This window comes from Alosa pseudoharengus, unplaced genomic scaffold, assembly GCF_046254945.1.
Source record: "Alosa pseudoharengus isolate Yale_2024_CS ecotype anadromous, Long Island Sound unplaced genomic scaffold, YU_APseudo_1.1 YU_APseudo_1.1_scf_13, whole genome shotgun sequence".
NCBI lineage: Eukaryota > Metazoa > Chordata > Actinopteri > Clupeiformes > Clupeidae > Alosa > Alosa pseudoharengus.
The window spans coordinates 25,609,263-25,631,619 of record NW_027468598.1 but is presented as its reverse complement, the minus strand read 5'-3'; the positions used below and the strand labels follow the sequence as shown (position 1 = coordinate 25,631,619).

At 40.6% G+C, this 22,357-nt stretch overlaps 1 protein-coding gene across 1 annotated transcript; it reads left to right on the top strand.

The window, feature by feature from the left end:
- Nucleotides 1-21,037: 21,037 nt before the first annotated feature.
- On the top strand, nucleotides 21,038-21,634 carry LOC143121368 (olfactory receptor 52K1-like). The gene has a single exon (XM_076281727.1). It carries the CDS (start codon nucleotides 21,038-21,040, stop codon nucleotides 21,632-21,634), a length of 597 nt encoding a protein of 198 aa, XP_076137842.1.
- Nucleotides 21,635-22,357: the final 723 nt, after the last annotated feature.

Genomic DNA, 22,357 nt, shown 5'->3' with positions numbered 1-22,357 from the left:
AACGTTCAAAATCTCATGTAAGCTGCCTTGACACGAGCGCTTCCTTGTGAATAACACAGTGCGTCCATTGCGCATCGGGTGCTACCTGGGCCCAGGCTACAGATAAAAAAATAAATAAAAAAGCTCCTGTTTTTCACGTCAGTTTGCGCCCCACCTGGCATGTCTCCGCGACCCAGTAGTGAGTCGCGACCCACAGTTTGAGAAACGCTGATGTAATACATTTTAATTGTTATTACAAAATGCGGGTGTTTCAAATGGATGAAAATGTAATATGGTGCATTATGTAATAATCACAACAGCCACAACTGCAACATTGTTACTAACGCTGACCTGGCTTTCCTTATGGAGTCCAAATAATTTGTTGCAAATTCAACATCAGTGTTCTATAGAGCATCACAGTCCCGCCCACAGGAGTTTCCGGAAGTAAGAATTCAATGCAATTTCTCCATTGACAATTCGGGTATAAGCCATAAAAACTTAACTGCACATGGTAGACTCAAAACCAGCTACGGCTGTACTAAGCGATTGTGTATGCTCATATAGACGCCAAAAGTTCACGGGGCACTAACCTTTTTTTGAGATAAATGTCTTTTATTCACGATGTCTTGGATAAGTACTTCATTACCCACAATCCTGAACAATCCCACAATCCCACAGTGATGCCTCTGATTGGTGGAAAGGCCGTTAAGGTCATAGTTTGAAACGTTATCAGCGAAAATTATTGACAAAGATGGCGGAGTCTTTTACTGCCTATGGCGAAATTCTTAATTCTTCCTTGTATCAACAAGGATTGTGGTCACACAAACTTCGTCAGGGCCAATACACCATCAAATAGAACACTGGAAATGCTAGTTTGAACACTTAACTTTTCAGTTAGCCGACAGGCTAATCATTAGCCTTTCAGACATTAGAATGTCATTATAATGCTGCTAACATTAGCCTACATGCTGCAACACAGGTATGAAATATATTATGTTTTAGTGACCTTGTTGTTTCTATGAATATGAATTGTTGTTTATATGAAACATCAACTTAGTCGAGGCTTGAAAAGCCCTGTATATCCCCATTAAGTACTTAAACCTTTGAACTAGCTAGCTAGCTGATAGCACAGGCTGGATGCTACCACCGGCTAGACACTGCAGTAAAATGGTTAGCAAACCGTCCATGCCCCCGTGAATATTTCACTGTTTCAAGGACGAAATCAAGAGTGTCCAAAGGGGTGAAAACCACTTTAAATCGGGTCACATTATTGACTGTTGTGTGTCCAGGGTCAGCTTGTGGGTTTTGTAAGGGCCAGCATTAGGGACAAGACCTATCAAACCTACAAAGTTGTGTGGTGAGTTTTGCAGGGAGGTTGGTAATGCTAGTTAACATTAGCTAGGCTACTGTAGCCTTCATACTGTACGAGCCATATCATCAATCATTAACCTAGAAATACTTCTTCGTAGATTTAATGAACATTTTGTGTAATAATTCACAGCAAGTTAATAAACTGAATATGGTGGTCCAAGAGCAGACCATGCACCAGTCCATGCATCAGGATGGCAGTCAGATATGAAGCACTGCACAATGTTGCTAACGTTTACGTTAACCGGTTTCACACACACGATATAAAATACACGATGGTAAATATAACATTCAATACCAAAACACTATTATTTACACGATTACTCCTGAAATAACTGCTATTAACTATATAAAAATCATTGTTTGGAGGAAAGGGTTCGCGTGCTATCGCCGGTTGGAAACATGGTTGGAAATGATTTCGCACTGGTTCGTGCTGCTTATATATTTTTCAGTGAGGCGCGGTGGTTTATGGGATGAGTAGTTCCTTCGCTCGGAAATAAAAATATGTACACAGTCTTGTACCTTTGACTTTTTTTGGACTTTCTCTTCGTTTTTTCACTCGAAATGATATGTTGTATGCTTATGAGTTACGCTGTAGCTGATTAGCCTAAGACATGCTCTAAAACTCTTTAGATACGGATTTTTCCAAAACGTCAATGGGAGAAATGAATGGGAAATTTACTTCCGGAAACTAAGCTCTCTCGGAGGAGGGGCGGGACTGTGATGCTCAATTCTTTCCCCCTCTGTCGAACTGATATTACTAGAGCCCGTCTACAGTTTAATATCCTACAATTGCAGCGTTTATAGTTAATATGGATATAAGTTAATATGGATATAAGGAGCTATTTCTAAATCATCACGCAGAATACAGCATACTGTATCTCCTCAATCTTTCAAAGTATTTTAGATTAATTCTGATAAACCTTGTAATAATCTTATCAAAATGCTTGAGACTTTTGCTAACACTATTTCCTTTGTGCTCTATTGACATTTTCATGATTTTATCAGTAACAAAGCCATTTTTTCTCACAAATGTGAATGTCACACCAAATGACATGGTGTCACACCATATGATGAACTGCACCACAACATAATTTGTCAAGGCAAAAAAGTGTTTTATACATGTAACATTCAAGTAAAAACAGTTAAAGAAATCACACAAACTAATTGGGTTATAACAATGGTACCTTTTCAGCAAACAGTAAAAATCATTCACATATTATTAAGCAATAAGCCCCGAGAGGCCGTAGGTTACGCTAATTCTACAACAGCTAAGGGGTGTTGTTAGGCACGACGTGCTAGCGGACTGGAGTGGCTTATTGCTTTTCTAAAACTATTGTTATAAATACCTGGCAAAGTTTCATAAAGTAAAGGCAAAGCAACGAGAATTGTAACGATTTATTCATAGATAATCATTCTTCCGCCAAGAAGTATATTTCCTCTATCTGAATGGTTGCCAAGCAACGTCGAGACGCAGCTACTTTAACTTTTGTATCAAATTATGGTAGCGCAGTAATATAGAACGGAATGCGGTCAAGGTGTATGTTTGTGCTGGATTTTACAACGGCATGAAATGTGATTCAGCCAATCATAATTAAGGACTGGAACTATCAGTTTTAGAAATTGGGTTATATCAACAATGGTAGGCCTACATTTTCAGAAAACATTAGAAATCATTCACATATTAGTTGCACTATAACAACAATGGCACATTTTCAGCAAATAGTAAAAATCATTTACATAACTGGGCTATAACAACAATGGTACATTTTCAAAAAACAGAAAAATTATTGGTGGAAGGGACAAAAGGCTCTGGTGGTGTGCTGCAGTTTGTTGGTGTTGCAGCATCACGTTCATTTATTGAAGCTTCAAGAGATGGAGGGGTCAGGTTCATAATGGCATCAACTTCCTGTTTTTTTTCTGTGTTTTTTGTGCATTTCTCCATTTCTCTCTCAATTTGCCTTGTTTTGACGGAGGAAGCGAGTGTACAGTGAAGGATTTAATTTGTCCTTTTTGTTTCTTCTCTTCATACCTGTTAAAAAAAATAAATAATAATGACTACAATTTTTAAACTTTTCATTTCAGATTCACCATCTTAATAATATGACCCTGTACTGTGTTTAAGTTTCACTATTCAGATTGCGACCTGGCAAAATTTCCGGAAAGGTACTGGCTTGATGAAATTCATTCTGGACTATCTATTTGACCACATAAAGACCTTGGGATACTTCGGTTTGGCTTTAGGGACCCTCTACTCACTACCACGTAAGTGTTATGTTGTTTGGAACTGTAGAAGAGGTATAAAAATAGCGTTTTGTAGTGGCGCAATTGAAATGCCCCGCTGACTTCCAGGCTACGAGTTGTGACTGAAAACGGTACCATCAAACTTTCTCAAAACACATCCGAATGACATGATTTTGATGTCAACAACGTATGTACCCCCAATCATCCGTAAATCGATCTAAAGTGCATTTTACTCCGGATAATTCCTTTAAGGTCACACATAGGCCGGACAGTCACACCATATGACATTTTTGATTCTAAGTAGAAATTTTAATACACAAACAACAACTTTGTAATGATTGTACTATATCTCATCAGAGGAACGACATTTTTATATATTTTTTAAAAAAATATCAATTTATATTAGTATGTGACACCATGGATACATAGAATTCTATGGTTCATCATCCACCCATGTATTATTACCAGCTAGCCAGCCTCTGCACCTTGTTAACTTTAAAGGGGTGGTTCAGGATTTTGGACATAGGACCTCATTTCCAAGTTAGCAAGTGTGATATTTATCAGTGGAGACCGTTTTCAACACGTTTCATCCAGTCCTTCTAGTTGCAAAGTTCGCAGTTGCTAGGCTAGCGCAAGTCATCAGTATGTGTTAGCCTGCCACTAAAAAACAGTCTTTCCCACTCCAAAGTACGCCCGAGGCAAATAAATAACACCAGACAATCTATGTAAATGTCTGTGTTGATGTCAGTGTTTATGTCACGCATCTGATTATATTTGATCATGGAACTGTGGGCCGATAGAAAAAAGAAAAACAAACGTTTCCCTAATCAGAAAATAATTCCTAATATGGTGCCATCAAACATAGAGGCATACAATTAAATGGTAGTGGTATGAGCGTTAATTTAATGTCTGCATGATAAAAAAAAAAAAAACTGAAACCACTATCACTAGATATCTAGATCAGTGATTCATGCCTATCTGCTCCGCCGTTTAGCCTACCATACACAAAAGCTGGTAATGTGTTTCCTAAATTTAGGCACAGTGCTTTTTAACAGACTTGTTAGCATTCATATCTTATGCACTTTGATTTAAGCTACTTTTTAGGAAATTTGCTTTTTTAGAAATTAGTTTTGTTTACAAAACATTTTTCACAGAAACATAAGGCAAACAGTTCCCAAAACAAGAAGTAACTCCAGGATTCATTAGAGGCAAGTAAAGCACAAAGTAGTATGCAAACAAAAAAAAACTCTATCTTGAAAATGCAAGTAGAATATAATTGAGTGTAAATTAAAGCTTTCTATTTTTTTTATTTCCTTGATAGTAATAAGAACATTAGAAAGCTAGTTGTTTCTAAGTATGGCACCGTTATTGTCCCTCAAGGGTTAGCTCCTGGCATTAATGCTTGTTATTGCAGGAGCCTTATGTCCTCTCTAGGGAATGCCTCCAAATTGCCCATCAAGGAATTACGCCACATGCAGTGGACTAATGACCTACCCCATAGGCATCACTGTCTGGATAAACAGATTGGTGTTTACTCAAATGGATATGTCTATTATTGTGTACTTGGCTGAAGTCCAGTATACCGCAATAATGATTGGTTAATAACATCAAAAACTGTTTCATTGTATCGTGCTCAGCAGCCAAAGGCTGTATGAGGGTAGGCTTTTGATCATGTGATTTGAAAACATATTTAAACTGTAATAAATGCATTAGGAAATGCTACATATGACAGCACTGGCTGCTCTTTATACAAGCATCAGTATAGTTTTCAAAACTAGTTAAAACAGTACACAAAAATCTTTCAGACACCAATAACCAGAGGTGGTGATCCACCTGAAAAGACTATTGCTGCATTCCTGGATGTCGGAGGTTGGACTTTTAAGTCGGGAAAGATCGACTTGCCCCAAGCTTAGAATTCGGAACACCGACTTAGAGTGCAATTCTGTTGTAGCCTACTTTTTCCCAGTAGGTCAGAATTCTTGACTTACGACTTTGTCATGTCAGTAGCCTCAAACTCCCAGTCTGTGGGTCAAATCCTGACCACTAAACATTGTGTGGTACCTTGGGTGATTTAACAGTCCCTCCAGGATTTTGCAAAGTTTCAGTCGCAACAAAGGACTTTTCTGGTCTGTCAATGATAATAATCTAAAAAAAATTGGTTCTACCCTGCCTTTTCCGGTCTCGAGGCCTTACATTCTCATGTTTGATAAAAGCTTTTTAAACCAAAACAGAAAAAACAAAAAATGGTGTTTTTTTGTTCTTTCTGTTTTAAAACCGAAATGGGGAAAAAAAACACAAAAACCCAAACTTTCGGTGTCTGTTTCTGAAATCCAAAACGGGATAGTTTTAATGAAACAATGTCGCCTAGGAGATGACCGAAACATTCTGGAGTGCGAGGTCAATTAATTAATTCATTCATTCACATCAATCAGTCAGTCGTCTGTACCTCAGTCATCAGACAAATTAAACATTGTGAAATGGACAGCTACCTGCTTTTTCGAGGCACATGGCGGCTGCATTTCAGGCCAGATGACCTGTTAGTGGGGAAAATCACCCTAATTTTCAAGGTAAGACTTAAATTGTTACTGTTGTTAAAGGAGAATTGACCTGTCGCTAAGCCACGCCCCCCACTCGGACAAACAAACCAGACTTGATTAGAAATACATTGTGGGCAATGGCAGCTGACAGTATATGAAAGCAGGCTTTGAGGACGTTTTGGTCGAAAAAGGATTTACATTCCTCCAGAAGCTATCAAAAGGGACTTAATTATGCTATGTAGGGGTGTATTCAAAACTTTAGAATACATACAAGGTGACAAGCAGTTGTGGCGAGTAGGCGTGCAAATCACTGTGCAAACTACTGACGTTAATGCTAGCTAGCTAGCTAGTGGAAGATTGATACTCAAGATATGTTAGGTTACGTTAATACTTTATGTAGTAAGAATATAGTAGTTGGTTAATGAGCATTTTCATCTTGGGATTTAACAGGGAACCGGTGCCCACATTGTTGGCTTAGTAGCCTACATTACGTCGAGCTGTTGCAAATGCGAGAGACGTCCTGTAGGCCAGGGGTCCCCAACTTTTTAAGTACCATTCAGGGTTCGTACGGGTGCTTGAAATCCTTGAAAATGCTTGAATTTTAATGTTGCGTTTTTAAGGTTTGAAAAGTGCTTGCATTTCGGATAAAGTGCTTGAAAATGCTTAAAATTGTAAGTGTATTTCTTTTGCCACAGATAGCTATCTAACTGAATAGCTAGTTTAGCCTATAGATGCAGAAAGTCGGAGAGTTTAAAATTAAAACTTCTCCGCCATGGTCCTCGCTTGCGCCTCTGCGTGTGTGACTGATCTGCCCAGTCTATGGATCTGCCAGTCTGTTTTCATGCGTGACAACGCCCCCTGCACACAGTCGGAGATGACCATCAACATGAAGTGAGGTTGCCGTTTTAATGAGCGTTGGTTAGAAAATAGCTAGTTCGGACTGTTGAACAGAAATCATGTAGGGTCATACAGATGCATTGCTAGCTAGGTCGCCATTAAAGCTAACATATTATTGAATAGGCTACTTCTCTCCAATCATTGGAAAACAAGGAGAAAGTTAGGTTGAAGAGGGAGACGAAACGTTATGGTATGTGAATGCAAAACCGTAGCCTCGTGAGACCATCCTGATCTCGCGAGCTTCAGGGTTTCACTCGCAGATCAGTCTGGATACTTTCCGTTAAAGAAAATTTGGAGCAGTTCACCAAACGAACGTCCAATCAGCGTTGGTTTTGAGGCGGGTTGAGGTGTGACGCAACGAACAACATGACGGCATCCACAGAGATGAGCATAGCTATCGCGCAAGTTTTATTCAAATTATAAAGTATTCCTGGGTAAACTGTGAAGCTATGAGTCTCAGCCATGCAGCTGGGAGGAATGAACGACACAGACATCCTCCACGGCTGATTCCAGTTCATAATGGAGGAATATCTTCAGAAGTGTAGGGCCTACCGTGAAAACTTGATGGGAGTTGTCGTTGATTAGGTTCATAAATGGTAAGTTAAAACATCTTAACGTTTGTCACGTTACCTAACTTAATTGTATGTTAAACGGCATTAGAAGAATGCTTTGTTCATCTAATTGGTTGATTTGGCCCGTCGATAACCAACAAAGGTGGTGATAGACAGATGGTTTATCCAATCAGCTAACCAGTATGTCCGCCCCTTCCCAAAAGTTCTTCAATGAAAAGTTCCCAGATGGATATGCGGAGCAAATCCATCTGGCGGAATCAGGTTAGCAAAACCGCACCAGTCATGTCTATGGCCGTAGGCCTATCTACCATAGAGGTCACCTTTCTTTCTTCAAATTTCGTTTTATTTATTAACTAAAAATAGCCGACAAGACAATTATCCTTGCATCAACGCATCGTCACGCACGCAACACGTAGTTGTAGATACCTCTGACATGTCAAAACGAAAGTAGAGTTGACTCTGCCATCGCGGAGCTATGTCCTAACTAACGAACGCAACACAGTGTCTCACGCAGCTCAAATAAACTTCAATACCCACAAAACCACTGTCCAAAATAACTAATCGTCAGACCTGAACAAAGGCTGACTTCAAGGCCTACTCAAAATGTTATGCTGAAATTCAGTGGAGTTGCAGCTAGCTAACCTGCACTGAAAATATCAGAGTATGGACCAATAGCATATAGATAGATAATAGTAGATATTTATATGGATATTATCTAAGCATGATATTGATTATTGGTCAGTTATTTACACAGGGGACAGGAGAAGGGAAATCAGGCAGAAAGGTGGAAATGAGGAGAAAGAGCTAGGAGAAGAGAGGGAAATAATAGGCAAAGGGCCCTCACAAGTGAGTGTGAGTCAATATGTGACACTAACTGTGTCAGAAGGTACAAGCTCCGCAGCCTATGACACTGCAATTTATAAATGCAACATTCACTACTCTGATGAGGAGAAGCAGAGCATTCTTAATTAAAGATGGAGCAGAGATCAGTATAAATATCCTCAAAACCAATTGGAGAAAAGGCTCTTGAAATACACAGGTGCATCTAAAAAAGTAGAATATTGTGGAAAAGTGTGTTGGTTTAAGTTATAGACAAAACATGTTATAAATGATCATGATAGCCTTTACATTACAGCCCTATGGTTAAGTCTTTCATAGGCATATATAGGTTACTTTGCTCTTTTATAAATGTACCATATGCTTAATATAGGCTGTATTTCTAAGTGTGATTTATGCTATAATGTATAAATTATATTTATGTCAATGTATCTATAAGTATCCGCAATATTCACCATAAGTCATCATTTAATGGGTTATTTTTCACATTTTTCTTCCTTGGGGGCATGCCCCCGGACCCCCATAGTATTTCGCGGGGGGCAACATTTCTATCAACACCCCTGACCTCGGTATTTGAATCCTGGCTACGGCCTTGGTCATGTCTCAAACTTCAGCTTAGTTTTGTGGTTTAATGCTTATAGACTCTACAAGTGGAAAGGACATTAAAGCACCATGCATATGTGCATATCGTGCCGTTTGGCAAGAAGTTAAATTTATCCAATATGACAAGTCAGTCATCTTCACATCACCCAACGTCACATCTCTGCATTGCTAGCCTACTGGTTGGTAGCTCATGATAACAGATGTAGGCCTGTCTGCATGCCGTTGTAGGCAAGAAAGAGACATAATCAGTCTTGACTGTCATGAAAGAGCGAGCCTTAACATTAGTTTGAGTTCACATATTCAGCAAAGAATAGTTATTTGTTGAGTGATTATTTTCTCATTTTATTTTATTTATTTATTTAATGTTTTTTTTTTTTTTGGTATATTGACTCAGCCAGTTAGATAGCAAGCGTTAGATAGCAAGCAAAGTCTACTTCCAGACAGGTGACACATTTTTGAAGTTTTCCTTTAATTTCTTTTCCTGCTATTAAGAAACACAATTTTGTCTGTTAAAACCATCTCTAAATGATAAAAAAGTAAAAATAATTTTGAGTTAGTATATTCGTATAGTATGTCATTTGCCACCGCTGTAAAGTGCTGGAAAAGCTTGAAAATTGACTTTGAAAGTGCTTGAAAAGTGCTTGAATTTCATGTTGGAATAGGTGTACGAACCCTGAAGACTACATCATACACAAAAGCTTTAAGGTAAGTGTAGTATTTTTACAGTGGAGGCACCGCACTATTTCTTTTATTGTCTTTAATTATTAGCCTACTGTGGTATTCAGGAATAGTTCAGCCAACTCGCCATTCAACCGCTGAGACCTCGGGATCCTGTTTGCGCCATTGTTGTATGCTATTGTAGCGAGTGCCTGTGCACACCTGTTAAGAAGGGGTTACATAACATGTAACAATATTTCATTAAATTTAAACAAAATGGTGTTTATAAGTTCTTTATTTCACTAACGTTCAGCAAACAGTTACAGTGTGCACATCCCACCTTCTGGCAGGTGCAGGACAAAAGAAAACTATACTCAATTGAAAAAATATAATGTCCGCAACACTGCTTTGACTCCCAATTATTTAATGCAACGTTTCGACCCTGCTGGGTCTTCTTCAGGCAAACGACCCAGCAGGGTCGAAACGTTGCATTAAATAATTGGGAGTCAAAGCAGTGTTGCGGACATTTTATTTTTTTTAATTGACTTTATTTCACTAAAACATGTACTTCTCAGTAACGTTCAGTGTTTGAAAAAGTGGATCATTGAAAATTGCAAAGTTTTTGTTAACTACATTGTCTAAATTGATGGACAGGTGGGGGAAGGCCTTAACAATTTCTGCTTCGGCTTCGAGTCTGTCTTCTTCATTCCGGTATGGGTCTGCGTCAAATGTTGATTCCCTGGAGAGTGAGGCTCCCGGAGCCTCAGTGTACATTAGAGTGCGGTTCAGGCCGCAAATTTCTGTCCAAACCCGGCCCGCATCCGAACTCGACCAGAGCCCGACGCAGATGATGCCTCAGTTATTTCCATGCTAGTAAGGGTGTCACGATTTCAATTTTATATCGAAATCGATCGAAATTACATCTCAATCTCAAACTTCGAACTTAAAAGTAGAATCGACAATGCAGCCACACCCCCAAGTGGAAAAGTGGAAAGACGAAGGCTATAACTTTTTTGTTTTGTTTTAGGCTACCATGATTGTGTTTGAAGATGATCATGTCTGGTAGTTTCAACATTAACACGACTTGATATCACTTGTTAGGATGATATTAATAATAATACATAAATAAATGTTTAACTTTGATGACTTTTATGATAGAACATCTATCTATCTATCTATTTATCTATCTATCTAAGGTGAAGGAAGTGTGAGAAGAATTTCTATGTGAACCATCTATCATTGGAGTTACAAGATTCAGTTCGATGGCTAACGTCACAAAGTTAAGTGTGAGTCTGCGCAGTACGATGGCAAGCCAACTGGGAAAAAAAACCTTCAGTGCCCTCCTGTTCGTCCATTTCTTTTACTGTCTATGGCTGAACTGCAGCGGCAACACTCCTAATTTTAGGCTGCAGCCAGTTAAAATATACACATCAACCTACTGAAATCAAAGCTACTTTGAAATCACTGGTGTGGAAGTATTAATTCATTCACGTCAATTAAAACTAACTTGGCCTACTCAACTTAGCAAGTGAAAAGGTGATCTAGTTACAATTTCACTCTTTATTACGACATCCCGTTATTACGACATGCCTCTATTTAGACATGCCCCTACTCCGATTTTTTTTTAGTACCGCTATTCCGACATTAGGCTACCAATCCTCATTTTCAATTTATCTTTGCAGTTCCTGTATCCTATCAAATTCCAACATCCTAGAGGAATGGATGAGCTTTAGTCATGTCATCTGCACCTGCAGCTACATCAACAATCCACCCGCCATCCACTAAACCAGGGGTCCCCAACCTTTTATGTACCATGGACCGGTTTGATTCCCTTTTTTTTTTCACGGACCGGTGGGGGGGGGGGGGTTCCATGTTCCGTGTTGTGCATGCATTACTTGAAAAGAACTAGCTCCAGTTATGTATGAACAGTGAAGGTAACAAACTCTTAAAAATGTGAAAAACGTGAACTTGAAGAAGTGAAAATTGAACTTGAAGCTACATCTATCATGTGTGAACATGCTTAACAAAATATGTAACAAAACATGGGAACTAAACGTGCATTACGAATATAATCAGTGGGAGCCCTGTGCTTGTTTCCCTGCAACAAGAAGGTTCCATCTGGGGGTGATGGAAGACAGTGACACCCTCAGTGTGTTTGAAATGTCCAGTCGATTGCGCAATTTGGTCTCAGTTGCAGTCATTGCCGAAAACCTGGCCTCGCATAGATACGTGGTGGGAAATGGTAGGAACGTTTTCAGCGCTTTTACGGCTATCTCGGGATATTCTGCTTTGGTTTTCATCCAAAAAAACCCGCCAGAGAGGTTTCCTCAGCCTACACACTCTTAAGACCACCGTCATTTGCAATTTCGATCAACTGCTCTTCCTCCTGCGCTGACAAGTTAGGACTATTCCGGATATTGACAAATGGGTTGCGGACCCACACATTGGTTGACCGTGGATCTTTGGAGGATGGGAAGTAACGCTCAAACTCATTTGAAAGCGCAACAAGGTGATCGCGCACCAGCTGCGAGAGAAAGGGCCCTGCCTCAGTCTCTCCCAAAACCCCCACTACTGTTTGGAACATATCAAATACACCCCGATCCACTCGTCGTACCCACAAATCAAGCTTTATCTGCCAGTTTAAAGACAGTCGTCATTCTCCCCTGCAGTGACAGGTTGAGGTCATTAAGCATCCCGAATGTCACACAGGTAATGACACCCAGTCCTCATCACTAAAATATGCAGCTAACGGTGACTTTTTTTCTGTAAGAAATCTCTGTAGCGGCTCTCGCAACTCAAGCACTCTGGCCAGTGACCTGCAACCAACCAACTTGGATAGTGTACCACGGTGACCCATTCACCCTCTCTAACAACTGTGCCTCAATATTCTCTGACATACAGTGGGCAGTGCTTCGACTTGGCCAGCTTCCCTCGCGGTCCGCGTGGCATCACGCAACTTTAATTTGTATTTTTCCAGTGACGCTGCAACGACGCTGCAACAACTGGCAGAGGTCTCAAGTGAGCAGGGTGTCTCGTAAAAAGAAATGGAGCTGGAAAACCCTACACAGACTTCACTACAGACTTTAGCAGACTGGTTTAGACGTAATTTAATAGCCAGAAATATGCCTGCCCTGCCCTAATAAAGAAATATTTGGTTAACGGCGAGTGAATCCCGTTTGCAGCCGTAGAAGAAATGCAGGACAAATTAAACATTCTGGTTTTCTCCGAGTGCAACGATGATAGACAGACATCATTTGGACAAAATATAGAGCATATTAACCTCCATTGCTCAGCCAAATGCCTTCCTGTTACGTCCTGTTATCACGGAGTTACAGGCGATAAACTATTTTTGATGGTCACAAGTTTACTTCATTAGCATTAGCTTTACTTCGTTTATTTCTTTGATTATTAAAGAGTGTTTTTCATTTAAAGGCTTGAATTCGTGCTTATTCAGAAGAGCATTTAGTGCTCTCCCCAATCCCAGACGTTCACATTGCATGTTTGTTTGTAATGGATGCAACCGCGAGATACGCTTGTCATAGGCGCCGATACCGTGGGTGCTCCGTCTCTCGGGCACCCACTGAAAACATCGAGCACCCATGTTTGCCAGCTTACAGTCCCAGCTAAATTTACATTCATTTAAAATCAAACATCGCAGTTTATGTTAAATTCAGCATCTCTCATAATGTGATTGGATATGTTGCTGTCAATTCCCTACTTCATATACTAACCACCAATGAGAGCGTCTCTCGTATGAAAATTCCTGACACTTCCCACCTGAAGAATTAACGCAAGGCTTTGTCGGGTCTTCAGCCCCGAATGTTTAAAATGTATATAGCCCTGAATATCATTTTAAAAGTAGTCTGACAAAGCTTATTGTTTTGTGACACAGCTAAACACTGGTACCTCATAGAACGTCTATAACATAGCCTAGGTGGTCGCAACTCACAAAAGTAAAGCAGATAGAAAGAACTCACGCAAATCTAGCCTACAACACGCAGACAGCTTTATGCGCAGGGGAGAGAGTGCGCGCGCACTGTGCTTTATGATTGTTGCCTTCTGATGGTATCTTGCTAATTCACTGAACTGCATTAGGTGACACAAATGGTATTGCCTTTATCTTATAACTCCTTGTCTGAGCGACTACCAGGCCTATGGTTTTTAAAAGTCAGATGTTTCCTGATAGTCCAGTGGACAGAAAGGTGAACCCGGAAATGTTGAGTACACCAAAGTTTTATGATGGAAATATATAGTATGGGTTCCCAGCATGCAGAAAATGCCGGATGCTAATTTGCATATGTTGGGCAATTTGTGTAATTGAGCTAATTAACATAAATTAGCATAATCACCTATATTGATTATATTATAAGAGCTGCTTGGCCAAAATGGACAATGTTAGTATGTTTTTAGGGGTTACTGGAGATGCTGAGTCCATATCTGACATTTTCAAGATTCAAAATCACTATTTAAACTTGGTTTGGTCACATTTTTACTCTCATTAAGCTGATTTTGCTGAGTTTTTGGGGGCGATTTAGACAGATTTTTGGAGGATAAAAATGTTCAGTGTTTAGGAATAATTTGGATCCTCAAGTTATTTCTGAATTCCACAATCATTTTGGAAAAAGCTATATACTGGCCCTCTGCTGTGACTCACAATTGAGTAACAAAGGGAAGAACTAGCCTCTACTACTCCTCACTGTCCTCATCCGTTGTCCTGTCGCCATCTTCTCCAGACTCTTCTTCCCTGTCCTTCTGCTGTTTTTGCTGTGTAAATATATAGCCACATGTAACATCACTGCCTTTGCAGAAACAATAATTAGTACAGGCCAGGCCTGCAGCTGCACAGCTGCACTTTCCAGATACATATATACACAGTTTTAACCCAGCTTTGCAGTTACAGCTGATGACATCTAACAAATCAGGAGGAGCAACAGGACTTGAATCGAGGGTGGGCAAGTTCCTCTCCTTTCTTCATACCTGTCTTCTAACTCCCTCCAAACGCGGTTATATCCACAGCCGGTGGATCAGCACGGCAATGGCTTGTTGGGGGAGCTGTGCAACACCAGCGTGCTGGACTGTGCTTGAGATTCCCACGATGTTTCGCGCTGGGGATTCTGGGAGAACTGAATGATCATCTCAGTAAGGTAACAGTATTACCTTAAACACACATGAAAAAACTGAACAGTCCAATCAGTAGACTAGGATAAGCTAGCCAACTATGCTACTTTGTTTACAATATTTCCAGGCTTCAACCAGACAGCTGAATGTGGTAGAGTTGTAATAAAAATAGTAGGCCTAAGCTATAGGCTAATCTGCATAAAGTGTGCTGTCATAAATATCAGACATTCAGTATTCTCTCTTTTTATATCAGGATATAAAATAATACAGATATATTACATTGTAATCCTCTGGTAGGCTACTCTAAGGTAGGCTATTGAAATGTCTAGCCCCCCCCTCCAAAAAAAGAAAAATCGAGGTTTGTATCAAACCGTGGGTCAAAAATCGTGATACGAATCGAATTGTTAGGTTGGTGTATCGTTACAGCCCTACTGTATATCGCTACAGCCCTATCCTCCAAAAATCTGTCTAAATTGTACCAAAAAAAAGCTTAATGAGAGTAAAATGTGACCAAACCAAGTTTAAATAGTGATTTTGAATCTTGAAAATGTCAGATATGGACTCTTATAATTTGATCAATATAGGCTATTATGCTAATATATGCTAATTAGCTCGATTACACAAATTGCCCAACAAATGCAAATTAGCATCCGGCAGTTTCTGCATGCTGGGAACCCATACTATATATTTCCATCATAAAACTTTGGTGTACTCAACATTTCCGGGTCCACAATGGGGCTCTATGGGCTGTCCACCGGACTATGACAAAGACATACGAAAATTAAAAACGTTTATTGACTTGAAAAATACACTAATTTTTGCAAACTCCCTTCATTCAACCCTTGAAGACATCGCGGTCTGGTGCGCTATGTAGATCGTTACTCGTACCATTTAATTTCTCAGAATTTAGGTCTACTAGGCCTACAATAACGTCATCACCAAATACATCTTTTATTTTTAGTTGATCAACCACAAAGAGTAGCATAGGCCTACTGTGCACAATGCACTGATGACTGTAGCAGCCCAAGGTAAAGTTGTTGTAGATGAGAGGCAACCCCTTGTTTCAGATGGACTACATGTTACCTGGGTGTTGCCTACGTTATTAATTAATGGTAGCCTACAATAGTTAATTGATTCGCGTAACATATTAGTTGGCTCAAAGAGTAGGGAATCAGGATGGAGAGAGTCACGCGTGTGTTGCTTTTGTACAAAATATTCAGTCAATGTGGTGAAAATTAGTCTAGAGGCGGTGGATTATTTATCAAAAGTGAGCAGCAACCAGACTATGGGCTAAGCCCCGAATGTTTTCAACTGCTAGGCAACACTCCTGTCTATTGCATTTCAAGACAACCGTGCTGCATTGGATTTCATAAGGACGAATTGTTAAATTGTTACAATGTAATTATATATATCTTTATTTAGCATGTTTGTTTTCTCCATGCTATTGTTTTCTCCATGCTCCATGTGCTATTGCTGTGTTCCCCAAGTGGTAGGCCAGGTCTTAGCTGCTACAATTTTTTTTTTTTGTCTGCCCCCCCCCCCGGCTCGAATGTCAAACTCCGCCTATGGTACTTACTTTGACACTGAATGTTTTCTTGTGGGATTCAACACTCTCCACACTTTCTTTGGCCTGTGGTGCAGACCATTGAGCCAACCAGGAGTCCTGCCACTTTGTTCAGGCAGATTTTGAAGGATTGGCCTTCAGGTCCTCTATGGCCTGTGGCAGAGTGGCTTCAGACTGGCTGAAGAAGTTCAAGATCTCCTGGCCAGGGACAAGTTTAGCTGTGGAAAAAAGATAGATAGATAGATACTTTATTGATCCCAATTCAAGAAGATGGTTTACACAAGATCACAGAGTCTAAAAGAGTCTTATATACACTTTGCATTGAAACATACCACTTTTTTGTCTTTTATACAGCAAAAAACAATGACAGTATAAACAAATATGTGCATGAATGTACAACTCAGGTAAGTCCTCCAATCTATCTGAAGAAGGTAACACCAGTAATACTCACCTATGTTGGGTGTGAGGCTCCCACTACTGGTTGATGGGCCTGCAGCCTTTAGTTGTGGGTTTGGAGCCTCTGTGTCTGAGAGGCCGTTTACACAACACCGCCGGGTGGATTTTCTCTTACCGCTTTCACACAACGACTCCGGCAAGAAAAAACCTTGCGTGTACACACAGAGGTGTAACCGACTAAATGTGCTATAGTGCATATGCCAGACCAGTCGATGGCGCCGCTGTGCAGAAGCTTCACGATAATTTCGCGTGAATCGCGTAGAAGAAAACATTGTTGAAACAGTTTGTTAAGCCAGAGAATGTCTAATAAGTGCTCTGGTTAAGCAGTCACATGAAATAAGGAGACTACAGACAATTCAGTTTTCAATTCAACTGTTAAACTAATAAAGTTCATTTTCAAGGTATGTGACTGCTATGTGAAATTTCAAATGCTTAGCCTACACATTGCATTAGGTCTGAGCACCACTGGAGAAAACACTAACATGCAGTAAGCTAATGTTTAACTAAGTTAAGCTAACGTGTGCTTCTAACTTAGCCACTAAGGGCTGATAGGCTACATTGTGCACATAAATCATGACAGGGGAAAGAAACACATTTTAATATGATAAATAAATGGTTTTTGTTTGTTTTGACAAGCAACATGTCAGGTCGAGTGCCGTGGCTGAGTTGAGAGGTGGGGCTATGTCGTCATAAAGTTGCCGGCTTCGCACCTACAGGCGTCTACACGGCGAAAGTTAGCCGGCGGTTTCAAAAGTTCCCACTTCGGAAGCCGGTTTCAAAAGCTATCGGTTTCAGTCTCCTAAACTGCCGGCGTCGTGTACATGCAAGGCGTAACCGTTAACAAAACCTCACCGGTTTCACAAAAACCGGCGTCGTGTGCACGGCCTCTGGGTCTGGAGCCTCTGTGTCTGAGTCTGGAGCCTCTGGGTCTGGAGCCTCTGTGTCTGGGTTTGGAGCCTCTCTGTTTGAGTCTGGAGCATCTGAGGCTGAGAGAAAATGCTGCTGTACTGGATGTTGCTGTGGCAGTCTTTGAGGCCTGTTGGTCTGTTGGTAGCAATTTCTGTAGTGCCCTAACCTCCTTCCAGACCTTAGAGAGGCTCTCCTGGACCGTTTTCATCTCATTCATTAGGTACTTTAGGATTGTTGCTGTTGGTGCTGCTGAAGGATGTGGTGCTGAATCTCAGCTTTTTTCTGGATATGATCAGCCGCCTCTCCTCCTTGCTGTTGTGGTTGTGTGCATCCCTTAGGTGGTGTGACAAATACACAAATTCTTCGGCACATTCTGGACACTTCTTCTTCTTAGCCTTCATAGTCGTCTGATTCCTGGGATTGAACATAAGAAGACCTTCAATTAGAAAATTACCACAACTGTTGCCTCCTAGAGACCCCCAAGTAGCACCTCAAGTGACACCTCAAGCTATTCCAAACATTCCAGGAATTCTACCGCATAAGGCTAACACTATCCAAACAGGCATAAGCTTGAGAGTCCAGGCCAGCTACAGTGAACTGTTGCCTCCTAGAGACCCCCAAGTAGCCTAACACCTCAAGCTGACGAAGGGGGGCCTACTCCAGTCCTCTCGCTGGGGAGAAGAACCAGAGCGAAGCCGCAGGGGTTCCCAGCAGACGGAGCCAGCCGCGATGTATCGCTGCCTCCCCATCCACCAGAGCGCCCCCATGACCATACCCAAGCCAGCATAGGGCAACCGAGGAAAACAGAAAACTGTTGGCTTCCAGGAATCCCCCAAGGGGAAACCAGAGCAGCCACAGAAGACTGTCTCACCACGGAAGTCTAGAGGAAGGAAGATTAGAGCGAGAACGTGGAAATTAACTGCCGCCAGAGGCAGCCGCGATAAATCGCCGCCTCTCTGCCGGACAGAAGACAACTCACCTCCGTGCCCAAACTAACCAGGATATTTGTCCTGGACCGACTCTTCTACATATTCTGAGACAGGCGATTTTTAAAAGCGCCAATTTGAAGCACCTCTACTAGAGCAAGCATAGGGTAGGCTAGGCCTACTCATTCAACAGTGAACTGAGACCGCAGAATATTTTCCGATTTAAGAGGGCAATATGATTCATCCACCACAATCTAGTTACATCCATTTACTGCCCAACAACATGATTTTCCTCGGTTTCCAGGATTTCGGGTCAACATAAAAAAAATTAGAAACAATACAATAAAATTAAACTTCCTGATTAATGGGTTCAAGGAACCAGCTGTGGAATATCCATCCTTGTCTCAGCTCAAAATTTATTTTAAGTTCACATTAAGATCTTAAAAGTAGCCAAGGCTACTCAGTTTTTCTCCCCAATTACTCTACCATTTTGAATGTTGCCTTTTAGACTACTTATTTTATTTCACATTAAACATTAGGCCTAGGCCATTAAACATCATGATGCTCCGGACCTTCCGGAAATTTTCCATAACTGGACCTCGCTGAAGGTTAATTGAATACCCCTGCTGTAGACTGTCTTCCTGTCTGGTCGTCTGCCTGTGTGCTTGTCGCGTGTGCTGTGCCTCACAGCCTAAGTTTTAGCAAGACGTTTAGGGACAAGACGAAACTACAAGGATTGGGGTGAGCAGTGGCTGCGGCTGCAGTGTCCGCACCACATTTGGGTCCAAGTGCCTGGTGACCCAGGTTTGAGTCTGATATGCGGCCATTTCCCGATCCCACCCTATCTCTTGCTTCCACTCGCTTCCTGTCACTAACACTATCCTATCAAGAATAAAGACAAAATGACAAAAAATGTACACCAGAATTGGAACAACTCTTCTATCAAATTATATATTATCATACAAATGTAATCTCATAAGAACTATAGGCCTACCTTTTGATATCTCTTTAATTTTGGGTCATTCACTATAAACATCTAATTTATTTCACTGAAATTATAAAGCTATAAAGAGGAGATAAAAATATTAAGATTAGAGGTGCAGTCTGTTACAACCCTGTGGGTCTTGTTGCATATTCTTTGTGTTTGTTGCTTCTGTTGTGTGTCTTATTGGCGTAGCTGAGTGGTGGTGTGAACCCACTGGACGTCAGGATAGCCCGTCCCTTTAAAAGTGGCTGACGTCATTCAGAGCTCTCTCGCTCTTACTCACTGTGGGGATCACTTTCGTTGCCACTGTCGCTGCCGCACTTCGCTGCCACTAGGGCCAGCCTCGGGCCTTGCCCGTGCAACCACTGTCATTTTTCCACTCCCTGGTGTGAGAGACCAGGAGTGAGCGCCTGGCCGCAGAGGCCTACTTTGTAGGCCTTGTTTTTCGTAGTGGCTTATAGACTGTTTTTGCCATACTGGGTTTTTTTTTGTATTAATAAATACACAATATTATTATGTTTTGTGTCTGCCCGTTTTTGTTATGTCCCACAAGCCCTAGACCGGGATGTAACAAGTCTCTGAAAAATGAACATATTGACAGCAAAATAAATTGGTCATATCAAGTCCAAATAACAGAGCTCTGTAGGACTTACTTTGGTTGCTTTTGGTACAGTGTTAGCTGTGTTACCTCAACAGTCAGGAGCAATATTATAAAAGTAGAGGGAGGGCACACGCACGAGACAGGAGAGTTTCAGTGTGAAGAGATGGTGGTCTTGTCATGAACCACGTATACAGGTGCAGTAGCACTGTTATTTGAGAATCATGTCATGATTGTTTACAAGAGATACAGAAGAAAGGTAAGTAAAATTCAGACTAGGCTACATTTGATGTGTTATGGTGAGTATGTGTAGTCACATGTCTCCTTTAAGATCAGTCATAATAATTCCTTCATGCATGTTACATGTCCTACACTATGGTACATTTGAACAGTGTTGTACAACTGCTGACATTTTCAGATTTTCTGTACAAAAGCTGCAGAGATGAATGGGTCTTCGTTCAGGGCCACTTTGACCTTCACAGTGTACAAGGACATGGATTCAGTCAAAAATGTGTTTTTCACTGTAGTTTTCCTTATGTACATTACATGTATAGTAACCAATGTAACCCTCATGTTGTTAATTTACTTGGACTCATCCTTGCATAAGCCAATGTATATATTTCTTTTCAGCTTGATTGTTACTGGGTTGATTGGAAGCACAGCTGTTTGGCCAAATGTGATGGCTATGCTTTTAACAGATCTAAATACAATGTCATATGCTGGGTGTCTTGTTCAAATTTATTTCACTGCAACCTATGCAGTTTGTATCAACTCAATACTAACAGTGATGGCTTATGACAGACTTGTGTCCATATTCCAACCTTTACAGTACCACACCGTAATGACACCACAAAAAGTAAGGCAGTTACTGTTAGTTGCTGACCTTGTGCCTGTTGTTTGTATATTTGGTCAAGTATTCCTTACCTCTCGCATACCCCTGTGCAAACATACTCTGCATAAGATACTTTGTGATAACGTATCTGTCTCTCGCCTATCGTGTGGTGACAGTATTCAGAGTCGTGTGACCAACATGTATGGAGTATGTCTCATTATTGCTCTAGTAATTGTTCCTCTGCTACTGGTGTTGTTGTCTTATGTTAGAATTATAATGTTCATTTTGAAGGCCTCGGGAAAGGCTAGACAGAAAACATTTGAGACCTGCTCTCCACACATAATTGTTTTTGTTAATTTTTCCTTGGCCACACTGTTTAATGTTATCTATAACCGTGTCAATTCTTATTTACCCAGTGAGGTTAATATATTTTTGTCGTTTATGTTTTTCCTTGTCCCTCCACTGTTGCATCCAATCATATATGGCATAAAACATCAGGAAATAAGACACAGCCTGTCGAAATTTCAGAAAAGAGCCATTTGGATCAGTTAAGTGCCATTTATATACCCATTCATTCGATACAGCTTTTTGAAGATCTATGACATTCATTGTGTGTGAGCAAATTGTAAATTGCGATTTGTCAACTGCAGTGGGAAAGAAGCTGTAGGGCCAACCATATGCAACTCAAGGAAACAAGTAATTTTGTTGATATTTCTTTAAAAAGTGAAATATTCTGCATCATAACATTTAAAGGTATGGGAGATCATTTCTGAAGCATTTTTGCTATATAACTACATCTTTAAAATGACGAAACCATCTTTACACCCCAGTGGCAACCAACTGATTAAATCCTCTCACATAAAAAAAAGCACTACTTGGGCAGAGTAATTTGCACGCAGCACCTGAAAAACCCCTTGTTCTGCAAATCCCAAGTAGCAGTGCTTCGCCTTAATGAAAATATAGTATGTATATCTTTAGAAAACAGCTGTGTCATTGTACATTGTAATTATACTAGTCACAATTAGAGTGTGGCTACCCGACCTGAGCCCGACGGTACCCGATGGGTCGGGTCGGGTTCGGACAAATATTTAGAAATTGTAGTCAGGTTCGGTTCGGTTTGGACACATGGGTGCGATATGCATTGGAAGCTTTACATTTAAAATAGCTTATTATGTTGGGTAGCCAACAGATCTGCTTTACATGATGCAAATGTTTGTTTTTTGAGAATAAAATAAAATGTAAAAAAGACCTAACAGCTTTCTTCCTGTGTGCAAG